This window comes from Puma concolor, chromosome C2, assembly GCF_028749965.1.
Source record: "Puma concolor isolate L17-30 chromosome C2, mPumCon1.1.hap2, whole genome shotgun sequence".
Lineage (NCBI taxonomy): Eukaryota > Metazoa > Chordata > Mammalia > Carnivora > Felidae > Puma > Puma concolor.
In genome coordinates this window covers 97,005,174-97,026,764 of record NC_141675.1, presented here as the reverse complement: position 1 = coordinate 97,026,764, position 21,591 = coordinate 97,005,174, and the positions used below count along the sequence as shown (strand labels likewise).

General features: G+C 37.0%; 1 protein-coding gene across 4 annotated transcripts in view; it reads right to left on the bottom strand.

Annotated features, from left to right (window-relative positions):
* Positions 1-21,591, bottom strand: part of LSAMP (limbic system associated membrane protein) — a 922,095-nt gene that overhangs the window by 856,628 nt on the left and 43,876 nt on the right. For all 4 annotated transcript variants that reach the window (XM_086675372.1, XM_086675373.1, XM_086675374.1 and 1 more), the window contains exon 2: positions 6,088-6,146. In XM_086675372.1, coding sequence (XP_086531498.1) covers positions 6,088-6,146 — 59 coding nt within the window. The remainder of the gene's footprint in view (positions 1-6,087; positions 6,147-21,591) is intronic.

Below are 21,591 nucleotides of genomic sequence, written 5' to 3'. Positions count from 1 at the left end.
AAATAATAAAAAAAATAAAAAAAAAAAGGAAAGATTTTTAAAGGGGTTTATTCAAAAAGGGATCTTAAGGTAATAAAAGAAGAAACTCCCTGCCTACTTTGCCATAGCCAAGAATTTAGGCATTCATTCCTTAGAAATTTAGCCCTTCTATTCCTTTTTAAAATTTTATTTTAAAATAATCTCATGCTTACAAGTTTGCAAAATTAGTAGAGAGAACATCTGTATATCCTTTCCTAGTTTTACCACTTTGTACTAATTTCCAACTTTTGTTCTCTCTCTCATTACATTAAATATTTTCATGTTGATACATATTATATATGCATGTTATATATTTGTATATAAATATATATGTATATTTCAAGTTTAACAATAATGTAATACTTATCTATTCTATAGACTATATTCCAATTTTATCAAATGACTCAGTTATGCCCTTTATAGCATTTTTCTCCTTCAGCGAAGATCCAGCAGTTCATGGTTATTTATTGCATTTAGTTGTCACATCTGATATTTCCTCTTAATTTCAATTTAGGTAATATATGCCCAGTTGGAATATTATTTAAGTGATGTGTCCTTCTTATGGTACCCTATTTGAAGGTACCTAATCCATCTGCCACTCATTAGTGATATTAATTTTGATCACCAGTTCAAAGTGTTCTCTAATTTCTCTACTATATAGTAGCTATTTTTCCCCTTGCAGCTAATAAGAAATCTGTAGGGAAATAGTTTGGGATTATGCAAATATTATAATTCTCTAGATTTAGTATCCATTCATAACTCTTGCCTCAAACTATTTTTCCTGTGACTGTTGCAAACAATGTTTTCCCAGATTCACTATTCTCTTCACTTTGGTCAGTTGACATCAGTCAGGAAGAGTCTTCCTTTCCTCCCCATTTATTTATTTACCTATTATTTATCAATATGCACTTATAGATTCCTATTGTATTCAGTGCACTATAATCCATTGTGCTTCACAATTTTGGACACTGAAATTGCCCCAGATGCATACAAGTTCCTTCAAGCTGGCTCCCCTGTCCTTTTAATTTTTTTTTTTTTTTTTTTTTTACAGCACCTTTTAAATAATAAAATGATACGGGTTCATTTTATACTTCCCCTGCCCCAGTCCTGAACTCAGCCATATCTTCCATTAGACATGGTTCCTTTTAGTGGACAATTACACTTAGAAACCAACATTTAGGCTTTGAGTATGCTCATTGTTTCTGAGCTGTCATTATTTCTTGAAATTTGAACAGACACAGGAAATGTGTATCTGCAATTCTTTTTTAATTTTTTTAAAAATATTTTTGAGAGGGAGAGAGACAGAATGTGAGCAGGGGAAGGGCAGAGAGAGAGGAAGACACATAATCTGAAGGAGGCTCTAGGCTTCAGCACAGAGCCCGACATGGGGCTCAAACTCACGGACCACAAGATCATGACCTGAGCTGAAGTCGGACGCTTAACCAACTGAGCCACCCAGGCACCCCTATAGCTGCAATTCTAATCTAACCCTGTGAGGTTTTTCTCCACATTCCCTCATTCCATGTTCCATATTCTCTGGCTTTCCTGATGTCGCCACATGTACTCATTTGTTTAGTCCTACAATGCACACAAAGTACTTTCAGAATTGTTTCACCCACATTATAGCCCAAAACAAACAAACAAACAAACAAACAAGCAAAGGATAAACAAGAGTTTAAGATTTTTTGTGATTTTTCCTTCTAGGTTGAGGGTATGCAGTCAAGGTACTGTGATCAAAAGAAAGTTGTAGACACTTTAAACTGGTGAACTTTATTGAATGTAAGTTATATCTTAATAACTATATAATTACATTAAAATATTTAGGTTAGTTTTTTTTGTTTGTTTGTTTTTGTTTGTTTTTGTTTTTTTGGCTTTTAGCCTTCACCAAACAATGCCATCCTGGATTGTTACTCTTGAGTCTCAAAGCAAAAGGCCCCTACCTGCTATAGAACCTTCTCTCCATTCTTTACCCCTTTCTCTTTACTAACAGAGTTGTCTTGATTTATTAGGTTCCTACTCTCACTTGGAGGTCAGAGTATGCAAATTAAACCTTCAAGTCTAAAATCAATAACTGCCCCTCCATTGTCTTACCATTTATCATTTTTCAAGATATTTTCCTGCAAATGCTGCTACTGGGTAGATTTCATATTCTAGTGCATGTTTGTGGTAGTATGGAAGAAAATTCTACCCAAGGAGCCAGGAGATCTCTCCCTGATACCCAGTTCATTCCTCTCACATACTTGAACGTCCTTAAACCAAATCAGCAATCTGCGATTTGTATGTTTCTGTGGTAAGCTACTTGTCTTCACCTAAAGAGAGATTTAGCCATTGTCATAGGCCCTGGGAGGCAACCTCTACATCCCTAGACTTTGTTGTGTGACAGGTGAGTTTTGTTATTAGAGGTGGGCCCCTCAAACACACCTAGTGGGTGCCTAGATAGTCTATGCTAAGAAGAGGACTCAGGATGGAGGCCAGCCATTCTAGAAAGGCTGACCACATGATTAATGGGTTGGGGCTCAGAAGGTGAGGGTGGGAGGCTAGAGACTGAATGCTATTAATAAGCAATAATTCAGTTAATCATGCCTATGCAAGAAAATGTCAGTAAAAACTCTGGACATCAGAACTCAGGTGAACATCCTTGGTGGGCAGTACTCCATGTATTGCTATATGTTGATGCTGGAAGGGTAACATGTCCCCGAGGATGATGAAAATTTCATATGTTGAAACCTCCCAGATTCCTCCCTATGCATCTCTCCCTTTGGGTGGTTCTAACATTAAAATAAAATGTTTGGGTTGTTCTTGCATTAAAATAAAACCACAATTATAACACTTCTTCAAGTTCTGTGAGTCATTCTAGCAAGTTAACAAACTTAAGGTAGGTCATGGGAATCCCTGACCTTTTAGCCAACAATGAGAATGACCCTGAGGACCCCTGAACTGTGGCTGATATCTTCAGTGACGGCAGTGTCATGAGGACCATTTCCTCACACTGTGAAGTTTGCCTGACTCTTGCAGTGTATAGTTTGTATATAAAAGGAATTAAAATATGTTCTTTAAACTTCTGTATCCCTCTATAATTCCAATTCCATGAGTCCATAACACTTTGCATTTAGATTCCCATTTTCCCAATTTCTTGGTTCATTTGTAAACTGAGGAAAACAACCTATTGGAATATATACAAATATACATTTATAAATAAACAAAATCAATAGAATTCAATGAATCATAGTCTTTCTCATGGAGACAGAAATGCATCACCAACAAGAGGACAGAGAGGGAAAATAAGCTTTGCTTCCAAATTATGTTGACAGTTTATGAATGATCTAAAGTGGAAAAACACATGACTTTCAAGCCTGCAATTCCTCGCAAGTGTGTGTCTATTAAATGACATCACCACTGCTCTTCCAAAATTATGAACCTTTAATTATTCCTATCCTAAAAGCAGGTGTCCATTTTCTGTCTAGTTATGACCTGCCTATGTTAAACATCACCCAGGACCATACTCTGTTCTGCATAATTACCTCACAGTGAAAAGTTAGTAGATGAAAACAGAGAGACCTGCTTTTCTCCAGGCAATTCAAAACCTGAAAATTAGATGTCAGTGTTCGCTCAGACCCAGCTCTGTTTGCTGCAGTGCAGTAATTACTAAATGAAAAAAGAAAATAATTCAATGTTTTGTTTTTTTTTATTCACTGCCTCATACCTTTTCTAAACTAGTCCATCACTCAGGCAAAGAAATGAAACACAAAGTAGAAATTTATACTCAATAGTGGATACTTGCTTTATGAGAAAAGCACTCCCCATTGGTAATTCCAGCCCCTGCCACAAAGCAAGCCTTGCTGAGATAGATACTTTGAGGTGCTAGGTTAAATGGGTCACATGTCTGGGTTTCTAGGAATGGCAACCTCCTCCTCCTCCTCTAGGCTAAGGAAAGGAAGCAGCACGATGTGGAAGAGACAGCCTACTGAATATTGTAGGAAAAAAAAAAAAAAACAAACCTCCAGAAAACAATTTTTCTTTAACAATAGTATAACTACAGCAAGGTTCATGCATATCAGTACAAATTACAAACCCTTTTCAGGTTAACGGCAGTTCTAGGAATGAGAAAGAAAAATGATTAGCCAGCATACAACCAGCACTTTTCTGAAGCTCATTTCACTTATTCAGCAATATTTCTTGAATATTTACTATGTTCCAGGCACGGTTTTAGGTAATACGGATGCACAGTGTTTACCTCAGTAGACATGTTACTACCTACAGCCCATGTAACTAGACTTATGGCTTACTGAATATATAAGTACACCACAAGTGAACAGGTCTAGGGGGAAAAAACAAGCAAACAATTGACCTTTACAATTCACACTGGTAATTTTTAGGGCAAAGAACATTGGTTTAATATGTGATCTCAGGGAATGTACAAAGAATTTATCATTTCAGTGTCTTAAAAGGTCTCTGTCACATTGGTTTTCTTGTATTTGATGTCCTAATTATGCATGGACATAGTAAAAAAGCTTGAGGAATATTCTTCTACCCTCCCCTTTATTAAAAAAAAAAAAAGTTTCCTAGGAGAAACAATACAGGTGGAAACACAAATAATATTGCTAGACAGGTCTGAAAGCAGAGACATAAGGGCAGAGGCCACGTCTATTTTACTCACTGTTTTATGCCCAATGCCAAATAAAATGGCAGAAATGCATTAGGAGCTCAATGATCTCTTGTGGAATGATGAATTAATGGATAAAGGAGATTCAGAGTGTTTCAGAGGAAGGACATGACACAGACAATAGGGAGAAAAAAATCTGTATTACCTAAAATAAAGCTATTATATGTCTCTTCTCAAAGCAACTGAAGAAGTACCTACTTCCCATGAGCCACATTATATTAAAGAAGATTTATTGGTGCTAATAAATTCAAGGCATCTTATCACAGACCTTAGGAGGAAGACACTAGCACAATCACTTACAGAATTGTCTACATTGACAAGTCTGATTGAGAGGTTTATTATTTTCCCAAAGCACTTATCCGAGGGGTGATGCTGTGCCTCCCAAGACTCATCAAACCCAACAATCACTACCCACTCTGTTGATTCAACGGGAACAAATGGTTGAGCCAGAAGAAACATGGAATGTGTCTTTAGTGACTTTGACCTTGGATGAGTCATTTCCTATTTCCAGGCTTCTCTTTTTTCTTATTCTCAAAATAAAAGCATTGATACCAATGATATGATAGTGGCTGTCTCTTCAAGAACCTCAGTTCTATGATTTGAAAATCTAAGTACTAATTATTGGGTACAAATGGATCTTCATCTACATTTAAAGGTTAGCAATTTGGAAGAGACTTTTGAATGCACCTATTGAAAGTGGAGATTAATCTATGAGTGTTTCAAAACAAAAAATGTCAAGAAGCAACTTTTGATACCAAAAAGGGTGATTTCTAGAAACTACACAATACTTGTTACACAGTGGGGAAGAATGCTTGGCAGAAGACATGAAATCTGAAGAGAATGAAGAAGAATGCTCATACAACATCAGATATAGAGAACTGCAGATTTGATAGAGAAAGTAGAATAGAGGGAGTGATTTTCACTGTGATTCTCCAACAATAAAAATTGAGAAATAGTTACAATGTAAGACACTATAATCCATACACAAAGGGTAGAAAATTAAAAGCAGTCTTGGACTTTTAATAGAAGGATATAAATATGACCTTAGTTTTCAGGGAATAAAACTTGTGGTGAGAATGTGAAAATGCAAGAGAAATTTTCTCATTGGACACATGATAGAAAGTATCATGGAAAAAACAAGATTGCTAATTGAAGTGATGTTGCTATATATGCGTTGTCTGTGATACGGTATATAATACACTGCACTGTAGTAAGTATTCTAATGTTAGTTTCCTTCACTAGATTGTGAGTTCCATGAGAGCTGGAACTTATTTCTTTAGGACTCACTATAGTTGCTAGAACAGAATAACACAATCTTTGTAGAATTGATACTAAGCCTGTGTTAATTATATATCAACTACTTGAATAAAAACACAAAACACAGACAAATACATGATTCCACTTACCTGAGGTTTGGAAACTAGTCAAACTCATGGAAAGAAAATAAAATGGTGGCTGCCAGGAACTGGAGGTGGAGGGAAAAGGGAAGTTGTTCAGTGGGTACAGAGTTTAAATTTTGGAAGATAAAAAAGTTCTAGAGATCTGTTACATAACAACATGAATATATGTAACAGTACTGAACTGTACATTTAAAAATGGTTAAGGGGCAGGGTACCTGGGTGGTTCAGTCCTTCGAGCATCTGACTCTTGGTTTTGGTTCAGGTCATAATTTCATGGCTGGTGGGATTGAGCCCACACTGGGGTACCCACTGATAGTGAGGAGCTTCCTTAGCAATCTTTCCCTTGTTCTCCCTCTGCCCCTCTCCCACTTGTACAGGTGCACATGTGCGAGTGCATGCTCTCTCTCTCTCTCAAAAAAATATAAAAAACTTACAATTTAAATTTATTTTTTATGTTTATTTATTATTTTTGAGAGACAGGGTGTGAGTGGGGGGAGGAGCAGAAAGAGAGGGAGACACAGAACCTGAAGCAGGATACAGGCACTGAGCTGTCAGCACAGAGTCCCCCATGGCACTGGAACCCACCGACTTCTGAGATCATGACCTGAGTCGAAGTTGGTCACTTAACCCACTGAGCCACCCAGGCGGCTGAAATTTAAAAAAATAAAAAATAAAAATGGTTAAAATGGTGAATTCTATGATTTTTTTTTTACCGTAGTTACATTTTTAAAATTGTTTTTAAAATGTTTAAGTTTTTAAAACTGTTAATTATTATTATCTTTTAGAGAAAGAGTGCAAGCATGGGAGATGGGGAGAGGGACAACAAAAGGGAGAGGGTGAAAGGGAGAATGAGAGGGAGAGAAGGGGGGGAGGGAGAGAGAGAGAGAGAGAGAGAGAGAGAAAGAGAGAGAGAGAGAGAGAGAGAGAGAGAGAGAGAGAGAATCTCAAGCAGGCTCCTGCTCCGTGCAGAGCCAGATGTGGGGCTCATCCCACCACCTTGGGACAAAGATCTGAGCAGAAAACGGATGCTCAACCGACTGAGCCACCCAGGTACCCCTAAATTACTTAAACACATACACACAAAATATAATGTATAATAAAATTACTTGACCAGAGATATCTAAATATGTTAAAGATACTGAACGATAGCTGGTTACAAGCTAGGGAAGACATTATTTAATCAGAATGTCCATACACTTACTATACTTATCACATACCATACCATACACATACTACAATTGTGAGGGGTGCAGTGTTTTTCATTTTGTTTTGCTTTTAAAGGTTATTTATTTATTTTGAGAGAGCGAGAGCATGAGCAAGTGGGGGAGGTGGGGGAGAGAGAAAGAGACAGAATGTATCCCGAGCAGACTCTATGCTCAGCTCAGAGCCTGATGCAGGGCTAAATCTCACTACCTGGAGATCATGACCTGAGCTGATATCAAGAGGTGAAGGCTTAACTAACTGAGCCTCTCAGGCACCCTGGGGTGCAGTGTTTAAGAATGAGTAGCGTTTGGCTGGCTAGGCTCTCAAATGCAGCCAGGAAGCACAGCTCCAGTGTCACACTGCTCAAGGACTCCAAGCCATCTGACCCCTTCTAAGGAGGCATGGACAATATCCGTGAATAATGCTCCTCTCATCCTCCACTCCACTGGCCTCCATAGCCATGAAGGACAATGTGTTCATTTATAATTCCCTTGTGACAACTGGACTCCCATGTGTGAAACAAGCTGAAATTCAATTAAAGAGGATGTGGTGCCTGCAATCTTTCATTAAGTCCCTTGGCAGCAAACACAGCAGTAGATATTCCTTCTTTTCTTTTCCCTGAGAACTACCTTCTGGGTTTTAATTCTAAATGAGGAGGGATGTAGGGGCTTCTCCAGAATTCTGTCCTGAAAAATAACATCTCAGACTGAAATTTAGAGACTGTCAATAAACAACCTCATGCTCCTGCAGGAAGATGAAGAATGGATCTGATTGCATTTCCTATCAATACCATAAAGAAGAAGGGGTAGAAAGGAGGTGGTAAGTTTGACAGTAATAGTTTTCAGCAGCTCTGACAAGCCAAGAAACTTCATCCGTTCATCACACTTTTCCCTCTCTGCTGATTTTAAATGCAAGCCCCTTACTTCAAGCCTGACTGACTTCTCTCTTGATTCAGAGTAATTGGGATCCTCAGAGGCTTCCCAGAGGAAGCATTTGCTGGTGTATCATCTCTGGGTGTTAACACTAGATAGTGGTTTGGCTTATGTTTAGTATCTTTGGGTATTGCATTGGGGCCTGAGAGTGTTGGGCTGCTGAAACCCAAAAAGCCCACAAGGGGGGGAAAAGTCACAACAGCAGCTTCTCTCCTCTTACCTAGATCATCACCCGTTTCAATTATGTTGTGTAATAGAAACCATGATATAGTCTGAAATCTTGAGAGCAAAGCAGTCTTGAAATACTACCAACCTCTCTGAACCATGCTACATGTATGCACGTGTTGATATAGGAAAACCTTAAAGTACACATTGCAATCACATTGATTACTGCTTGTCATCATTACAGATGGGTCTGTAGAAGCCTAGGATTTTAATGAGCCAGTATGGATTTCATGTTCTACTTTTGATCTGAGAGACAGCGGTAGCTCCTTTCAGTGCAGATTGATTCCAACAAGCCTGAAATTTTTAAGGTCAGCTTGTTTCCCTTCGAATGAGATGCTTATTTTATTAAATGGACAAAACACAAGAATCAGATCTTTAGAGTAAAGTAGAAGAAAGAAAAGAATGATTTTGCAGGGAATCTGATTCATTAGCAAGTTAGCATGGACAATTCAGAGCTTTTTCATCAACAGCTTTCAATACCCAGCTACTTCAGCTCTTCTCCTCACTTTGCCAGGACCAAATATTAGAAGAAACGTTATTTATCCTCCAGTCTCTAGAACACATTTTCTTTGATCTTAGCAGAATGTTTTTATTTTTTCTTTACTTATCTGACCACATATTTCAGCATTAATATTCATAGGGATATTATAAATATATTTGATGGGAGAAAATTTTGAAGAAACTTTTGTGTCTGTCCAGTAACTCTAAAAGTCAAGGCTCTGAGCACTGCCAGCTTGGTATAATAACACTCTCTCACAACTTCCTTCCCTTTTGTGTGTGTGTCTGTGTGTATGTGTGTGTAGGTAGTTTAGTAGAACTGAGTAATACATTCCTGTCCCTTCAATGTTACTATAAGCCTGGATCTTAGAAATGTTTGAGTTGAGAAGGGACTACATGATAAAGCTAATCATAGGTTATAGATCATGTAAGCACATAGACACAGAATTGTACATCTTTTATCAAAAACTGAATGTACAGATCAGATGGTATAAGTTTCCATTTTTAGGAGCCTGGGAAATTTAACTTTGACTGAGAGCCAGTGATCCTCAACTATTTGCATCTCCATGGCCCTAGAATGCTCAAATTTGGGGAAAAAGAATTTTGTATTATGTGTGCAAATGGCCCAGCAACCAACCCATCAAAAAGCTGTGCTTTTTCTTTTCTTTTTTAAGATTATCTATTTATTTTGAGAGAGACCACGAGAGCGCATGTGCATGTGCACATGTGCAGAGGTGGTGTAGACAGAGGGGGAGAGAGAATCCCAAGCAGGCTCTGCACTGTCACCGTGGAGCCTGATGCAGGGCTCAAACTCAAACCATGGAATCATGACCTGAGTCTAAATCAAGAGTTGGATGCTTAACCAACCGAGCCACCCAGGTGCCCTGAGAGACAGTTATTTTTCTTTAGAGGAGTAAAAAATATATATGAACCTTCTGAATGAATATAGGAGCAGCTGAGAACATAAACACAGAAAACCTGCATCAGTCAGAGTTGTCCTGGAGCTTTTGGCCAAAGCTTATATACCTTATTCTATTTCCTTCTGGCTTTCTCAATCACCATGTGTTCTGATTTTTGCCTCTCCTGCCAAGTCAATTTGTTTTTTTGAAAAAATTATTTTCTGATTAAAATGAACTTTCCTTACCTTTTCCATACTCCCCTCCCCATTTGTTAAGCACTGTTTCAGTTAGAGTGCAAATATATAGAAATATCCTATTTCTTATAGAAACAATGGAAAGAGATGATGCAAAATAAAAGCCCTCAAAACCAAGTATTCTTGCCAATACGCTTCAGAGACTGTAAGATAAAAATATGATTTAAAGAAACAGATTGCTTCTGTTTCCTATTTCACCTTTGGTTCAAAATAGGAGACAAAGATTCCATTTAACAGAAGAAGAATATTTTCCCTCCAGACTGAGAATTTGGCTTTTGGAATAGAGTTTTTAATAAAAGGTCAACAGAAGACTTTGGGGAGAGGGGTGGTGAAAAGATAAGAGTAGCAATAAGGTTTATTTTGTCTCTAATCATAAAGGAAAGAGGATGTATGCTTTTCTGTGAGCATGTGTGGGTGTGTCTGTGATTGCATGCATGCTCACAGTGTGTGTGGTATGTGTGTCTGTACCTGAGACACAAGAGAGGAATGGATAAAACTGCGAGCTGTGGAAACATCTCAATAAGTGTTGACTTCCCACCATGAATATGCTTATGATTTATCATTCCAATATCGTTTCAGAACTCCAAAGTAGGGATATTTCTCCTTGCATTACTGTCATAACCTCTATAGACACATTGTTCCTCCCCTCATTGCTCACATAGCCCCCATTTCAGCTTCTCACTCTGATCCAATCGTTCCTAGCTATGCTGAACACTTTACAGAGTTCTGAACTTTTGCATGAACATTAGTCTTTCCATTGTCTCATCTTTGTGGTTTCTATCTTGTCAGGCAACCTTGTCTCATAAAATAAACAGGATTACCAAATACAAAATATTGCAAAGAAATTAAATAGATGTACATGGAATTGCTTAAATAGGTATAATTTTCACCACCTGCCTAGATCATCACCAGAATTTTATGTGAAATACTGTGGAATCTGTTCTCTACAACAGCAACCCTGATGGTAAGTTGAATACAGTGAATGTACAAATAGGCCAAGAATGTGTCGGGGCTTGCTTTGAAGTGCAATATTACTAATTTGCATATTTTGCAAGTTATCACGGAGATTTGATTTGTCCAAGTAAAGTGCATAAAAATACAAAAGTTTAATGGGTTCATAGTCCACTGAACTTTCTGACATTGCCTGTTGACACATTCTAGTATATTTTAATGCTTTCTCACACTTGACATGGCACTACTGTACGGTAATTACGTTCCCATAAATATGTCCAGTAATGATTGCCATTTGAACCGATTAGCCATTGATCCATTCATATCAATTCAACAACAACTTTACTTCTAAAATTAAACAAGTCAACAAGATTATGACAATCTTAACTTACATCATTTAATCTCAAATCAAAGAATAATAGTATGCTAGGACAATATGCTGGGCACTGATCACGGTCAATTCATTTTTGATAACGGTTGAGTTTTATACAACGTATGTACTTAAGATTTCTTACATTGCAAAGATGAAAAACCAGGATTCATGTGAAAAATATTCAATTTACAAGATGTCCCTAGGAATTCAGAAATAAATTGTAAAATAAATGTAAGGAGATATCACACAGATTTACTTCATCTCAGCATACTTACCCAGGGTAAGCAGATGAGTTTATGCTGTTTCACATGTACAAACCCTTAAGATTAAAAAAAAAGTAATTATTCTGTCTGAAAGCATCCCCTAACTGCTTCTCTTCACTGTGAATTCTTCTGAAAATGTTCCTATTCCTCAAGTGTCTATATAGCCTATGGGATAATATCCAAACTATGGAATCCGGCATTTGGAGATCCACATATTTGGTTTTCTGACCTTGTCATCTACTTCTAACATGAGCTTTCTTTCAGGGGATGTTGTCTACTTATTCTCCTCCAAACAAAAATGTCCAAGAATCTCCTGCACAACTCTCTGTCACTGATTCCTTTGCCTGATCTTTCTGTGAAATCAATATTTTGGGATTTCCCATCAGCTGTGTGTGTGTGTGTGTGTGTGTGTGTGTGTGTGTGTGTGTGTCTTTCTTTCTGCCTGCCCTTTCTCCACAATACAGTTAAATCATTCAGAGATTATTTCCTTCCATCCTAAACTCTCATAAATGGTCACACACATTTTATGCTGCGCAACCCTAAAGGATCCTATCCACAATGATCACAACATAAACAGTGAGCCCTAATGATCTGTCTTCTTTCACCAATTTATAACTCATAATCAGTAAGTGGCTAAGCAAACAACGGACATGCATGAAAAATTAGGAAATAACACACTGGCATCATTTTAAAAAGTCAGAAATGAGAACAAAATGAATGAAGAAAATATTGACTCTGCCCACGCCATCTGCCCAGGTCAGAAAATTTTCTTATCAACATGTCAAATTACTTTGTTTCCAACCGTAAAGTCGTAATCTAAGTTAATGAGCTAAAACACAGTTTAGTCATTTGATCTTCCCCTTGATCCAGAAGAGGTATCTTGCAAGTGGGAATTTACCCTCAGCTATCCTTCTAGACTGCTCTTTTGTAATGCTGACAACCTCATGCCAACTTCTTTGTTATTGTTGTTCCCATTGAAACAACAAAATTTCTCTTTTCTAATACTCCTGATAAGAACTCAGGAAATTGTTTTGAACTGTTTCCTATTTTGGCAGCTCTGACATTTTATGACATTTTCCCCCACCCCTTCTCCCCAAACCTTTGACCACTCCTCCCTCTTTTTTTTTTTAATAATCCTTTTCTGATTTCTTTTCTGTTTTTCTCCTCCAGTGTTCATCTCCACACTGTTTTTCTCTCTGTATTCTGTCTTGGGCACTTCATCCAGTTTTTACATTTTCTAATCATCCCTATGTGGAAGATAAACAATAATATCTATTTATTCCTATATTCCTGACTCTTTCTCAGGCTTCGCACTCATATTTCCAATGCTCCACTGAACATAATCAATGAGAGATGCTCCTGTCCACTAAAATTTAATGTATCTGAACAAATTTACCCCAGTGAACTCTCCCTTCCTTTCCTGTACCTGTTAATATATAACCAGTCTTCCTCTCATCAAGGATTGAAGCTTTGAAGGTATCTTTTTCTTTCTAATTTCCTTCTACTTCTCTCCCCTAACCTCCAAATCCACTAGTAATCAAGGCATGCTAATAACTCATTCAAAATTGCTTGTCACATCTGGCACTTTCATTACATTCATACCATTACTATAGTGCATGTCCTTATTACTTCACATCTGGATTCAGATTAAGATGTTGTGATCATGTACTAAGCAACTGATAGGTGTCAGATACTGCTAGCTTCTTTCATAAACATTGAATGTTTTCCTAAATTCTCTCTCTTCCAGACTATCCACTACCCAACTTTCAGATTAATATTCATAAAATGTTAATTTAGTCAACTCTTCTTTCTGCTGGCAATAGCCCAGCAGTGGCTCATTCAAGGGCAAACCACTGTGTTTCTTCACTTCTTTTTAACATTCACTCTACTCCACTGAAGTTACATCTCTGTTAAATGTTGTATATACTGTGGTATATTGAAAAAAAAGGCCATAGACTTTTCCCATCCTCACATGAATACCACTTTGCAAAGTGAATTTATAATTCCTTCAATCAAAATGTGTCATCTATTTCTCCACTTTGTCTTGTGACTAGCTTTGACCAATGAGACAATACCAAACATGACTCAAGCAGAGACTTGAAAGGTGGTTTTGCATTAGGGCTTTCCCACTCTTGTTGCACTGGGAACCTTGAACTCACCATGTTAATGAGCCAAAGTTAGCATGATGGAGGAAAACTTTGGCTGACAGTATAAAATCAATGGACATGGGAATGAGGCCATCCTGAATTACAGCCATCAGACAACTCACTAGCTGCCCATGTATGCATGAAAACCTCTATGGAAATCAGCAATGCCAGCCTGGACTAGAACTATCACCTGCCATCCAAAGAATCATGAACTAAATAAATTAGTTGTTTTAAACCACTAAGTTTTGTTGGGCTTTGTTATGAATCATAATCTATCAATACCTTGGTTTAGTTGCCTTCATTTTGATGTCTTCCTTCCTTCCTTCTTTACTTCCTTCCTTCCTTCCTTCCATCCTTCCTTCCTTCCTTCCTTCCTTCCTTCCTTCCTTCCTTCCTTTCAGTTTATTTATTTATTGAGAGAGAGAGAGAGAGAGAGAGAGAGCATGCAGGGGAGGGGGCAGAAGGAAGGGGTGAGGGGAGAAGAGAATCCCAAGCAGGCTTTGTACTGTCAGCACAGAGCCTGGTGCAGGGCTCAGTCTCACAAACCATGAGATCATGACCTGAGCTGAAATCAAGAGTCAGACCATTAACCAACTGAGCCACTCAGGTGCCCCTGATATCTTTCTTAAATACTCTAGTCCATGATGTTGCTCTATTTTCTGAGGTTTTATTTGTTTGTTTGTTTGATTTTCTGAGTTTTAATGACATTCTGACTGTACCAATAGTTCCAGAAGATCCTGTTATTTCTCATGCAGTTTTACCACTGCCCCTTTCATGGGAACAACTGGTCTTTACCACTTATCAGACACTTAATCATATCTTGTCTTATGGTTAACATCTTATAAGTCTCTTTTCTCCACGTAGGTAATACAAGTGGCCTATCTACCTAGAATTTTTGTGTCTTTTCAGAATTTATCAGCATTCCATGGCCAAAGTAGGCTTTTTAAAATTTTATTTTATTTTTGAAGATTTTATTTTTTTAAAGTAATCTCTACACCCAGTGTGGGACTTGAACTCACAACCCCGAGATCAAGATTCACAAGTCACATGCTTTATAGACTGAGCCAGCCAGCACTCCCAAAGCAGGCTTGCAATAAACAATTGTTATCAATGAAAGTACTTTCCACAATTAAAAAAAAAAAAGTATTAAACCACTTTAGTATAAAAGTGTATTGAAAGTTTATATAACTAAAAAAGACACATTCAACCAGGTTGTACATTTGAGCACAGTTCTTTTCTCTGCCCTCCTCCTCTGCTCATCTCAGAAATCTGACTTAAGAACTCCCTGCCCAGAGAGATACACAAGAGCAAAACCGTAGAAAGAGTAAGACCCTGGCTTGCCCTTGATATATTTTTTTCAAATCCTTCATAATAAGTAGTATGATGAAAGTGGTTTATCTTATTTATCTTTCAGCTTTATGTCAAATGTACATTTTGAAATGAATAGGATACACAATGAAGCTGAGGTTTTTCTTCTGCAGGAGCATTAAGTTAGAAATTCCTGGCTTTTATTTTCTGGAGTGCCTACCAGCATTTTTACTTCAATGCTGCATTAAAGTAATTTTTACATTTAATATGGAATCAAGGCAAAGCTGTCTCACAATGTTAACCATAGGTATGTGGGCGAACAGTTGTCTACAGATTATAGCTTGGAAACAGATTCAAAGGAAAGCTAAGAAAGGCAAAACAACTCAATTTGGAATGTGAATCAGCCTTGGAATTGGCATGCTTCAGTGAGGATGGTGTGTTTTTTTCCCTGCTTCAGAGATGGTGCCCCAGTACAAATTCTGCTTCCAGTATATAAGGGGTATTGCCTTCTAATCTGGGAAGATTCTAAGGCTCTCAGCACAGAATTAAAAAACAAAATAAACCAAAACCAAAACCAAATAACACATAACATATGCATTTTTCATCAATTTTCTATTAAAGATAAATGATGACATATAATTATCATCTTCAGGGATTTTATCTCCTGTCCATCTATATCAACTTTTATATTTTAAAGTCCTGGTCTGTGAGAGTCCAGAAATGGGGAACTTTAATTGCAACACCTGGCAATACAACAGTTGTAATCTTTTTGTAATTATTCATGCTGGCTATGACTGGTTTGTTTTTTCTATTCTGTGTCAATGGGCTCTGTCCATACATTCTTCAGTGCAAAGGGTATGATAACGCACCTTTCTTCTTGAATTTCTAATTAATTTCAAGCTATGTATAATAATTAAACAAAATTTTCTTTTAGCTTCAAAAGCTACATCCCTCATAAATAAACAGTTGGAGATAAGTTCTCAGTTAAGTAGGCATGGTAATGGCAAGGAGTGAATAGGAATGAAAGACGTTGAGGTTGAAATAAATAAAAGAAGTTAGGTTCTTCCCCTTTCCTATATCTTAAAGTCTAAAGACATTGTTTTGCTCACTCAATCCCACACACCATTCTTTTATTGATCAAATGTTACTATGCCAAAAACTAGAAGAACAAGATGTTGCTTCAATAGGTGAATAGGTTTAAAAAAAACCTATACTATAGTTACATAGGGCGTATTATTGAGCAATAAAAAGTAATGCATGGGGTCTCCTGGGTGGCTTAGGTGTTTAAGCGTCCAACATCAACTCAGGTCATGATCTCATGGTTCAAGAATTGGAGCCCCTGTCAGAACAGAGCCTGCTTGGGATTTTCTCTTTCCCTCTCTTTCTCTCTGCCACCCCCTAAATACATACATACATACATACATACATACATACATACATACATACATAAAAAGTAATGCATGATCAAGCCACAAAAAGAAATGGATGTATGTTAAATGCATATTGCTAATTGAAAGAAGCATATCTGAAAGATTACACAATGTATAATTCCAGTTATGTAACATTCTGGAAAAGGCAAAACTATACAGACAGTATAAAGATCAGTGGTTCCCAGGGATTCCAGGATGGAACAGGGAGGTGAACAGGTCAAGCATGGATTTTTCTTTTTTTAGGGTAATGAAACTATTCTGTATGATACTATAAATGAATACATGACACTATGAATTTATTAAAACTCAGAGAACTTTATAGAACAAATAGTAAACCTGAATGTATGTAAATTTAAAAACATCATTTTTAAGGTTAAGGATCCCAGATGGAATACAGAATGTGGAAAACAAAAAATTGAACTGTATCACAAATGTATAAAACAACCTCACTGAAGAGAGTTGGGAAAGATGATGACCTTACTTTGGAAGTTGATAAAGTTGCTTCCTATGGGGGTACGTGTTAACAATTTTCAAACTACTATATAAGTAAATGGAATTGAAACTAGTAAATAGATGGTAGATTGTGGAAGCCAGCTTCATTACTGTTGGGTTGGGGGTCTCCAGATAATCTAGGAATAGAAGCTAGGATGATCCATGTAGTAATGGATTAAAATGGAGACATATAGACATATCTAAAGGTACATCTGTATAAAAATAGGTTAGTAGATACACATATATTTCCTTTTTCTGTGAGTTGAGACGGTTAGAAGCAATACGTTCCAATAACAATAGGCCCATCTAACACTTAAACATGGTTTTTAATATCACTTTTCAACAAAAGGAAGCAGGGTTTCTTGGATAAATGGCTAATCTTAGGACTGGAACAGGAAACATGTAAGATAAGCATCTTTAGGTGTGAGAAAGTAAGAAGGTGCTAAACACACACACATATGAGCACATTCACAAAATGGTCAGATTATGTCCAAAGAACACAGTAGCATACTGAAACAGCTACCAAGGGCCAAAGCTAGAACAATTTGAGCAACAGCATAAACAAAATAGTTTTGGATTATAATCAGATGTATAAAACAAATGCCCATGAGTCCATGCTGATATAAATAAATAATTCAATAAATGAATAAATGGGATGATTGTGATGGCAAATTTTGTATGTCACCTTGGCTGACCCACATTGCCCAGTTATTCAATTGAACACTAAAGTAGGTCCCGCTGTGCAGATATTTTATAAAGTTAACATCTACAATCAGTTGGCTTTAAGCAAAAGAGATTCTTATTGATAATATGATCCAATGAATATAATGGATTGGATGATAATAATCCAATCAGGTGAAGTACCTGAAGAGCAAAACCAGCATTTCCAGGAAGAAGAAGATCTACTTCTGTATTCTCTGGATTGCCGCATCAGTTATTGCTTAAAGCTTTCTAGTGTGTCAACCTACCCTTTATAGATTTTAGATTTGCCAGCCTCCAGAACCATGTAAGTCCTCTCTCTCTCTCTCTCTGTCTCCATCTATCTACCTACCTACTTATGTATCTGCATATATCCTACTGGTTCCGCCTTTCTTGTATAGCCCTGAAATCTCCCATGCAGAAAAATTCCAAATAATGTTTACATACATTACCCTTAAGGATGGTAACTCCCCTCTTTTTAGATGTGTCTGTACATTGTGACTTCCTTCAAAAAGAGTGAAGTATGGTGTGCTATTGATGTTCAAGGAGGGGGAGATCTACTGGGCTTCGTGGCAGAATTAGCTTTTGAGTTGGATATTAAAAGACAAGTGGTGTTTTGATGGATGAGGAGACAGGAAAGTAATTTCATGAGGAAGGAACAGATGGAGCCAGTCTATCAAGAGATAGACTTTGGCAATTAAAGTCGGTCTGGTTTAGAGAAGGATAGTGTTTATTTATGAGAATATGGGGACAGAACCAATGAAAGAAAGTGTATTTTCTTTCATTGTCTTATCTCCCTAAAATTTATACTGAGCTTCAGTAGAGGTTTAAAACATAGTGATCCTGGGGGAACCTGGGTGGCTCAGTCGGTTAAGCATCGGACTTTGGCTCAGGTCATGATGGACTTCGTCTCAGGTCATGAGGTCACGGTTTGTGAGTTCAAATCCTGTATCGGGCTCTCTGCTGTCAGTGTGGAGCCTGATTCAGATGCTCTGAACCCCCCTTTTTGTTCTCTTCTTTTGCTCACATTCTCTCTCTCTCTCTCTCTCTCAAAAATAAATAATAAAAACATTTAAAAAAAAAAAACAACAACAACCAAACAACAAAAAAAGTCATGGTGATGCATTAGTCCCTCAGTAAACATAGCCAAGTACTTTAGGAAAGACCTACTAGACATGCTAAGAATATATACACAAAAAGCTTATAGACAGAGAGCTCTCACCCATTAGGAGGAAAGTGAAAGTGGGCATTTACTGAACTCCATTACTGTCACACTTATACCAGATGCTTTCAATTTCATCTAGCCAGTACCAGCTCTAAACCAGGCACTATTATACGCAATAAGAACCCAATGACACAGTCTCTTATCTTTCTCATTGTATTATGGTTATTTGTTTATGTCTATCTTTACTGCTAAATAATGAATTCTTGGCATGCAATAGATCACTGAGAAAGACAGCTTCTAGTCTGAAACTTAAAATAACACCTTCAATTGCTTAGATGTGAACAACTAGACTGAAAAGTAATTATTTTATAGAGAATTAAAATTATTTTTTCTTTTCTGCCTTAAAACAAAATCTTTCAGTCTTGGACTAATTATACTACACGCAAATTACTCCTGTGGGCTGTTTGTTTGGCTTAATAATGCGGAAAAAAGTTGGATTAGAAGATTTTGGAAGACAAAAGAGAGTATGTTTTAACTTCACATTTCATCATCTTTAAAATTGCAGAGAATCTGAATAGTTTTTCATTTTCTGAAAAATAATATTATGATCCATCTACCATAAGTCAGGCACTGTGCTTCATGCTGTTGCCTCACTGATGGAAAGTTAGTTGGTTTGCCCTCAGTGAGAGTACAATATAGTGGAGAAACGGACACATGAATATTCAAATATATGAAAATCAATCAACTTTTCTATTGACCATCTACTACGTATTAGCACTAGCCCAGGCACTGGGAACATACTGGTAAACAAAATCAACTCAGCCTTTCCTTATGGAGGATATAGTCTAGTGGGGAAGAGATATGTAAAGCAAGGAAGTATGTCTTACCAAATATAACTACAGGTATATACTAGGTTTTAATAACTTTGACACAATTAGCATTCTGAGCTGAATAATTCTTTGCATATTATAAAATATTCAGCAGTAACTTTGGTCTCTACACTCACTGATGCCAGTAGTAGTCCCTTCTCTTCATTCCTGCAACTGTACAATTAAATATGGGTCCAACATTGCCTAATGCCCCTGGGAGGAATGCTGCCCTAGAATGGGAACCATAGCTCCTAACTTAATCTATGAGATCATTGTCAACATTATCTTCACTTTACAAAGACAGTTCCTAATTTTCCTGAGGGTCATATAGCTAGGAAGAGGTAGAACAATAATTCTAACCAAGGCCTGATTCTAAATCAGGCCACCAATTATGTGTTATATTTACTACTCTTCAGCAAAGCCAGACTTTCTTAGTGAGTAAAACCAAGGGGGTAGAAATTAGTGGGTATTTTTATGAATGTGGTCTCAAAAATTCTTAGATAAGACCTATAAAGGAGATATAAACAAAGGTTACATTTTTTGCATATATATTTTTTTTTAATTTTTTTTTTCAACGTTTTTATTTATTTTTGGGACAGAGAGAGACAGAGCATGAACGGGGGAGGGGCAGAGAGAGAGGGAGACACAGAATCGGAAACAGGCTCCAGGCTCCGAGCCATCAGCCCAGAGCCTGACGCGGGGCTCGAACTCACGGACCGCGAGATCGTGACCTGGCTGAAGTCGGACGCTTAACCGACTGCGCCACCCAGGCGCCCCATGCATATATTTTTAATATATGTTTCTAGGGCTTAGATATAAAGATAAGACTTGGATATAAAAATAAGGTAGAGGAAAGCATCTGAAATCATTCCAGTTTTTGCTTGACTTAAACATCATCCAGCCATTAAAAAAAAAAGTTATAGAGAGCAAAGGTGAGGTTACTTGTTAAGTCTATCTTTAAACATAGGGTTCTTGAGCTACTTGAGTGCATTCCAGATAAAAATACCTAGTAGGCAGTTGGATATAAGAATCTAGATTACCATAAAGATTCCTAAGGAAATGTAAAAAAGAAAAAAAATGTGCCTAATGATCAAATCACAAATGGTTTAAAACAGTTATAATGAAAAAAAAGTTGTAGTAACTACTATTTACATCTATGAACATCTCCACTTGAAATCAAGACAGGTATATGTGTATTTCCAGATTTTGCCAATGTACAGTCTATCTCATATTACTACACAGCAACTTTATGTCTCCATATTTTTATTGTTTATTTTTCCAAGTTCAAAAACGTGCAGCCATCTCCTCTCACAAACTACATCAAATCTGTTAACAAATTGTCTTGTATTGCCTTCAAAACATGTCCAAAATTAGACCTACTGCTATTGTTGTCCAAGCCTATCACTTGGATTATTTCAATAGTCTTTTAAGAGTTAACTATGTTTCTTCCCTTCCTCAATCTCCCATACTGTCAACACAGGAACCAGTGATCTTTTTAAAATGTGATGCATATATGATCAATTGATGTTGAAACAACCCAGTGAGCTAACAAAATGCGGAAAGTCTTTCAACGTATGGACCTCTATGAAAAATAAAAACAAGAACAAAATCCCTCCTCAATCCGTACTGCACTTTACATACAAAAATGTATTTGAAATACATCACAAACCTAAATGCAAAAGCTAATATTATAAAACTTTTAGGTGAAAGTATAAAATACCACTGAGAACTTGTGAAAACATGTTAAACAAGACATACAAAGTATTGATCTGAAAAGAAAAAAAAAAAACATTAATGGATTT